Raw genomic sequence first — 8,186 nt, forward strand, 5'->3', positions numbered from 1 at the left:
TTCAGAGGGTTTTTTGAGAATAACTCGAAAAATACGCATTTAATAAAAAACTGTAGATATCAAAATTGTATCTTTTAGAAACACAAACACAATCATTTTTTATAATTTTTCTACTGTTAAAGAATCTACTGTAGAATTTTTCTACTGTTAAAGGTTAGCTTTTTTCGTCAAATGCATAATTTGAAATATTCAAAGCCAAATAACTGGAAAAATTTGCATTTTTCGAGGAAAACTACAGAATATTTTTTGAAATACATAATTAGCTGCTTAAAAAAAAAGAAAGTCGGTACCTACTTTATTCTACAAAAAAAAATCAGTGAAAAAATCCCCTAACTACCCTCCTAATTATAATTTATCTTCACCTTTCTGTAATTTTTTATATATGTATTATCAATACATCCAAGAAGTTTGACCCATTTATAAGGTTAACTTTAGAAAAATTGGAGTTTAAAGGTAAATTGATTTTTTGCAATTTCGTATTTTTTACCCTTTTCTTCAAAATATGTCCGAAAATACTGGAGATACGAAAAAAATTATAAAGTACTAAATTGTAGCTTTTTTTAATAAGTAAAATTTCTCTCTCATAAATTTTCTCCTCAGTGAACAATTAGCGAGCTATAGATGTTTAAAACCTCTATTTACGAGCAAACACCCCCTTATTCGAGCCCTTTAAACTCAACGCACTTAAAAACTAAGGGATCTTACGGAATTTAATTTACTGCTCAGCTCATTTACAGCTTATAGCTCTTCAAAAAACCCTACAAAAGCATTGTTGAAAAAACTTTTTATCGCCAAAAATGAAGGAGCTTTGTTTATAAAACAAATTTTTTTTTTCGAAAAATTCGAATAGCCCAAAATTTGAAAGAAGTCGAGAATGACACCGATCTCGATGAAGATGACTGAAAAACTATTTGTATTTGTATTTGTATTTGTATTTGTATTTGTATTTGTATTTGTATTTGTATTTGTATTTGTATTTGTATTTGTATTTGTATTTGTATTTGTATTTGTATTTGTATTTGTATTTGTATTTGTATTTGTATTTGTATTTGTATTTGTATTTGTATTTGTATTTGTATTTGTATTTGTATTTGTATTTGTATTTGTATTTGTATTTGTATTTGTATTTGAATTTGTAAATTCGTATTTTTGTGTAAATAAATGGTTTTGTACGTAATTCTATGTTTTTTTCTGTACAGATCTATTAAATTACTTATAAAAATTGCAATGTTAATAAGGGTGGTTTTTAAGAGTTGAAATATTATGATATTATATCCTAAAGCATAAAACAATCATTATTTAACCAATCAAATCCAAATTTTGCCCATATTAATGTTTACAATGTTTTTATATAATTTTTGAAAATAAGGGGTAGTTTACACCCCTTAAAATAATCAACGCCCTTGAGCATGATATGGAATATGAAGTAGAGGGTGAGATGATCCTAATCCCAAATTTTTATGCAAATCGATGCAACCGAAATCATTATGTTAGGATAAATAAATTCTTTATATATAGCTCCAACAAGGGTGGTTTTAAGGGTTGAAATATTATTATATTATATTCTAAATCATAAATCCATCATTATTTAACTAATAAAACCAAATATTGACCATATTAAAGTTTAAAATGTTATTTTATAATTTTTTACAATTAGGGGTAGTTTTCACTCTTAAAAAACCAAAACCACACAACGGCTCAATATAGAAAATAAAGTAGAGGGTGTAATCCCAAATTTTTGTACAAATCGATGAAGGACCAAAAAATTACGAGGTTTTGCCATTTTTTCAGATTCAGTTTCTGGCCTATTCAGGCAATGAAAATAATTTAATATGCTGCAGAACAATTTTATTGTTGATTCCACGAAAAAGTTATCAAGCTGATACATATTTATAATCCTGTTATTTCTGGGTTACTGTATATGAATGTTAAATGCATACAATTATTTACTATAAATATAACAGCAGCAGTAAAAACAAATTAAATAGTTTTTTAAAAATGAAGCTTGTAACACTATTTTTTACAGTGTGTTTGTTAGTCACGTTCGCATTTGGACAAAAAGGTATGCCTATTTCACTTTAATACATTCATCATTCTCTATTCCTTTTAAGTCTATCCAAAGTCGGCTTTCCAAATTACATTTCTCCCCAAGTCTCTATCTTGGGTCATTTCAATATTAATACACTTAACTGACACGTCCTGACCAGGCTTCTGTCCCCAGGTCTTCATTGGTATTCTTTCTTACTTCTTCCAGAAACCCGTAGATCAGTAATTCCTCGTATTGGGGCTGATTAACTTCTTGACGTTGAACATGATCAAACCAACTTAACCTATTCTCTCTCATTCTTCAATTTTATTTTTTGTGTCATTCCACTAATCCATCCAAGTATTTTCATTTCCTTCACATACATTCGTTGTTCCTCTTTATTTTTAACTGCCCAACGTTCAGTTCCGTACATCATAGCTGGTCTTATGGCTGTTTTCTACAATTTTTTACTTCAGGTTCATTAGGTTTTCTATTACACAACACACCACTCGCTTCTTTCCACTTCATCAATCCAACCCGAATTCTACTGCATGTATGTCCATCTATTTCCCCATTACTCTGTATTACCGATCCTAGGTATTTACCTATGTAAACCATCCAAATGTCTCATTATATTATTTGTAGTAACTCCCTGTTTAAATGAACATTCCAAATACTCTTGTTTTGTCCCAGAAGTTTGCATCTGTTGTTGATCTTCCTAGCATAAAGGCAAACTGATTATGGGATATTTCAGTATCTGCACGCATCGATCTATCAATAATTACTATCACCCACATTTTTATGGCATGACTAAGTAGTTTTATTGCCCTGTATTTTGTATATTGTTGTATATGTTACAACAGTTGTATATGTTGTTTATGTAGAAGTATGTGATACAAAGAAATATATTGAATATTCAGCTATTGCAAAAAAACGTTTATCCCCTGTATAATCTTATAAACTTACTAGCTTTGAACAAACCATCAATTTTTAGGATTATTGCAGATTATGTTAATTTTTGTAAATTCCAACTTTAGATGAGGTCTATCTTTGTTACCTTTGTTTTTTTCTCCCTGGCAATAATACCCCTTGTACCCGTCTTCCTGTGGTCTAATTAGTCTGTAGTTAGTCACCCTGAATGACCCATAGGTGCGAAGAGCTTTTTCCCTTCCCTATTCTTGATTGTTTTATTAGGTTCGTAATAGTCCTGGTGTATGATAGGTTTAGTTAGGCGTTAAGAAATGTTGTTGGCTCAATGGGCACAGCTTCCAAGGGCCATAAAAGTGCAAAAATCACTAAGACCTTTTCATTTCTTTATTTCAGGTAAATGTGGTCCGAACGAACAAGAGGGATGCGTTCCTTGTCCTTGTCCTGAGCGGACATGCCAAGTTACAAACCCTAAGTGTCCCGGTTTGGGTTGTGCTCAAGTTTGTCGTCCGTTTTGTGCATGTAAGCCTGGCTACTTGAGAGACGCTACAACCAAGAAGTGTGCACTGATAAGCAGTTGTCCCAAAAGAGGATATTAAAGACAAAACCACTAAAATAAAATATTTATCATTCATTGGAGATTAAAATATGACTATTTAAAAATGCTTTGTTATTATTCTTTTTTTAACTACGTAGCATTATTCTTTTTGAAGTTATAGTTTTTTATGCGCAATTGGGAGTGAATGTAAATATGCGCGAACTTATCAAAATTCTTGGTGCTACGCGCAGATCAGTTATACGTTTGCTCTGATTGGATATTCAAATGACATCCCAAAAATTATCCGATATGGCGGCTGTGGTTAAAGAATGTGTTGTCATTTTTATTATTACAGTTATTGTTGTTCAGTTATGTTTTAAAAGTTGTGAGAACATTATACAAAAGTGAGTTTATAGTTGTACTGACTTTTTAAATAATTTTTATATATTTTTTGGACTTAATGATATAGAAAAAATAATGTGTGTGTACTTTGTACGCACGTTAGAAGTTATACTTCTATTAAAATTGTTTAGAAAATCTGACGTTTTTTAGATTTTCTACGATTCTTCAAGGGAAAAGCAATTGCTGTGACGCGCCACACTTCGTCAAACAATGACGGATTAACCCCTCAAAAACTGGCGTTGCCATATGGCAACGCAAAACACTATTTAAAATATTAATTTTTACACGAAAATTTGAGACCGAAAAATCGAGATGGCGCTACTAGTTAGTACGTTAACGTTATTAAATTGGTTGTCTAATTAATGGTGTCGCTAAATCCAAAATTAGTTTCGTAAATCAGTTGTTTCTGACAGCGTTTGTGAAATTGTTACTTCAAGATGGACGTTAGATTTGCGTAAGTAAAATAATAATATTAAAATTCCTTATAAGTGTTTGATTTTTATATAATATAAAGTCAAAGTAACGTGTTTAAAATATTTCACATTGTGAGACTGATTCTTTTTGTTTTTATTTGTCATATTACATCCTAAATATCAGTGTTGCCACATGGCAACGCTAGGACGCGCTATTACCGACTTTTGTAATATACTGTTTTTTTTTTAGAAAAGGCTTCACACTTGAGGAGGCATTACAAATTGCGTACGATGATGACATAGACGTGAACCAAATCTACATTGAGCCTACAGAGGGTGATCTGACAGATGAGGACTCTGGCGAGGAAGACGGTGATGGACTTGTCGATAACTTGTCAAGAAATCAACTTCTCGCATAGGCCGAGGTTGTTCTTTCTAGCAAGGATGACACAGACGAAAAGCGAATGGGGATCAAAGATGATCTGTTTGATGAGATAGAGTTTGAAAGTGTCGAGGATGAAGAATACTTAAAAGTTGATTCGACAAAAGACATTTGGATTCGTGGCGATATTGAAGCAACAATCAAACCTTTTCCACAACCTACTCATGAAAACTTTAAAACTTTAACACCTACGGATATGTTCGAGCTATTTTTCGACGATGACTTAGTAAAATTTTTGATAACGGAAACTGAAAGGTATGCAAAATAGACAAATATTTTCGATCTGAACACCAGTATTGAAGAAATGCGAGTTTTTCTTGCCATTCTAATTCTATCAGGTTACAACACTCTTCCTGGTAAAAATTTTTATTGGGACTCCTCTGGAGATATGGGTAACATGTTGGTCAAAGAAGCCATGCGAAGAGACAGATTTCTGACTATTTTCCGGTACTTCCACTGTGAGGATAATGACAATTTAAATCCTGGTGACAAATTTGCCAAACTACGACCCCTAATTAAAAAGTTACAGGATAAGTTTATGCAATATTATGTTCCTGAACAGGAACTCTGCTACGATGAATCCATGATAAAGTATTATGGAAAGCATTCATGCAAACAATTTATTAGGGGCAAACCTATAAGGCTTGGATATAAAGTCTGGAGTTTAAACACAAAATCTGACTATTTAGTAAATTTTATGCCATATCAAGGAACTGATCCCAATATTAATCCTAAATATCACCCAGTGCTTGGTAAAGCAGCTTCTCCTTTAATTTGCATGCTAAAAAATTTGCCCGAAGACAAACAAAAATTGCGCTATTCCCTGTACTTTGACAATCTCTTTACAGGTTTCAGTTTACTTTGGCATCTAAAACAAATGGGATATGCTGCTACAGGTACCATTAGAGATAATCGTCTACCGAAAAATTGCCCTCTGATGTCAAAGGCCGAGATGAAAAAAAAAAAAAAAGAAAAGAGATGAGTTTGATTCAGCAGTTGAACAGGAAAACGGGATAATATTAGTAAGGTGGGCAGATAACAGCATAGTGACCGTCGCATCAACCTTATATGGGGTTTCACCTGTGAATGAAGTAAAGCGCTATTCCCAGGCTGATAAAAAGAACATACAGATAGGCAGACCTCAAGTTATTGCGAAATATAATTGCGCAATGGGAGGCACTGATCTTATGGATGAAAACATATCCAGATATCGTATAGGAATCCGTGGAAAAAAATGGTGGTGGTGCGTTTTTACTTGGTTAATTGATTGTTCAGTGCAAAACAGTTGGAATTTAAAAAGAAAATAGGTGATACTATGACGCAGCTTCAGTTCAAGCGAGATATTGTGAAATAGCTATTTGTATAACAAGGGAGGAAAGTGCTTCTTTTCCTCCCGAGAATGAAGTTTACTGCCCGACGCGTAGCGGAGGGCAGTAATCATTCAAGGGAGGAAAAGGCACTTTACTCCCATGTTATACATATGGTTTTTCCACCTTCCTCAAATAACAAGTCATTTTATCATTTTTACTTAATTTATTTATGTAACTAACCAACAAAATTTATTAGAACCAAAACTAGCAAGTAGGTACAATATAACTGTCAACTGTCAAATATAAGTCAAATTATTAATGTAAACATTGTTAAATCAGAATAAAAATTTACTGTTTTTTACCATTCTGCAAAATACAGAGTGTTTTTAAATAAACGTTAAAATGTATAGATACTTACGTAATAGAAAATAGATATTGTACAGGGCGTCAACAAGTTATATTTCATGAATGAAATACCATGACGTCACTTTTACTTTTCCTCCCTAGGGAGGAAAAATATTTTCCTCCCTAGGGAGGAAAAGTACAACTTTGCTCCCTATAATCAGGTCCGGAAAAGTATACTTTCGGTAGAGGTAGGTGGAAAACATATTTGTCAAGGGTACAGAATCCGGCAAGGCAGGGAGGTCGTCCAAGTTTAGGTATCTCCAGTAGATCGTTTAGCAGAGCTTCCGATGACGTGCGTTTTGACAATATAGGACATTTATTAACAGACACCCCTGATGGAAAAAAGAAGAGATGTGCCGCTGAAAACTACAAATCCATCATGCGCACAATGTGTACTAAATGCAAGGTTGGACTATGTATAAGCTGCAACGTTAATTTTCACACACGATTTTAATTTAAAATTTACTTTTGTAACTAATTAAAATAAATTCATATTTTTTGGCATGTGCTTATTTTTTGATCCTACAGGAGACTAGCGTTGCCATATGGCAACATACTGTTTTGAGAAAAATAAATAAAATACATAATTATTTCTTGTTGTTTTATGCATAACTAATAATTTACTTAATAAATTTGTTTAAAATTATTCTAATTTCAAAAATTTTTAAACTCCGTCCTTGATGGGTTAATATTATTTATCAAGAATTTACCATTTTTATTGATTTTAGAATTTGACGAAAATACAGCAGAAAATCGAAACGCCAGAGCCCATGAAAAAATTATAGCATAAATTTTTTGTCGAGAAACGACGTTTTTTTTAGATTTTATACGATTCCTCACGAAAAAAGCAATTGTGGGGACGCTCCAGTTCATAAAAATGACGTATTAACGTTATTTTTAATTTTTGGTATTATTTTAAGTATTAAAATTAGTTTAATATTTAAATAAAAATACAATTAAAATGTTTAAAATATATTTGTTTCGTTGAAATCATAAAAATATAAATATAACTTTTTACGTGCGTACAAACTACACACACTCTTTTTTTATCAAAACTCGTAGAAGTCTCAATACGATAATGTTTATCTAAATACCTTTTTCTACAACCACTATTCAAAGTGCACTTTTCTGCACGGTTTTATGTTAGCAAACTTGATATTTTCTCACAGTATAAGATATTTGACATTAGTGTGCAGAAAAGTGACGTTTCTGTGCCGCAAAGTGACGTTTCTGTGCCGCAAAGTTCTTTTCTGCACAGTTGACTACCTCATTCTGAGTAACGTTATATTCTGTTTATATCCGTGGACTACCGCATTCTGAGTAACGTGATATTCTGTTTACATCCGTGGTTAAACTTTAGACAAATATATAACCTATAAGACAATTATTATATTTAACTATAGCATAGAAACTAAATTATGGATGTTACAACTGTTTTATTTTACAATTCTATTCTTATTAAACATTTTATAATTATCAAATAACCAATAACGATTTGGCAACCTGTGCAAGAGACGTCGAATGAAGTAGGTTTTGTGTAAATCCGTGACTGGATAAATATAATGTCAATAATGTGTAATAATTGTTTAAATTTAAACAAATTAAGGCAGTGCATTAATTTTTTAACTGATTTCTGTGCAATTTATTTAGGTATAAGGAATTTAAATTGATTAGTAGGTATTAATTAAATACAGTTTAAAATTTATCACATAGGTACCTATTA

General features: G+C 31.9%; 1 protein-coding gene across 1 annotated transcript; it reads left to right on the top strand.

The window, feature by feature from the left end:
• Positions 1-1,937: 1,937 nt before the first annotated feature.
• On the top strand, positions 1,938-3,616 carry LOC114336311 (accessory gland protein Acp62F-like). The gene is made up of 2 exons (XM_028286657.2): positions 1,938-2,062; positions 3,350-3,616. The coding sequence occupies exons 1-2, from the start codon at positions 1,999-2,001 to the stop codon at positions 3,550-3,552; spliced, it is 267 nt and encodes an 88-aa protein (XP_028142458.2). The 5' UTR covers positions 1,938-1,998; the 3' UTR covers positions 3,553-3,616.
• The last annotated feature ends 4,570 nt before the right edge of the window (positions 3,617-8,186 follow it).

The sequence above is a fragment of the Diabrotica virgifera genome, chromosome 8, assembly GCF_917563875.1.
Source record: "Diabrotica virgifera virgifera chromosome 8, PGI_DIABVI_V3a".
Taxonomy (NCBI): domain Eukaryota; kingdom Metazoa; phylum Arthropoda; class Insecta; order Coleoptera; family Chrysomelidae; genus Diabrotica; species Diabrotica virgifera.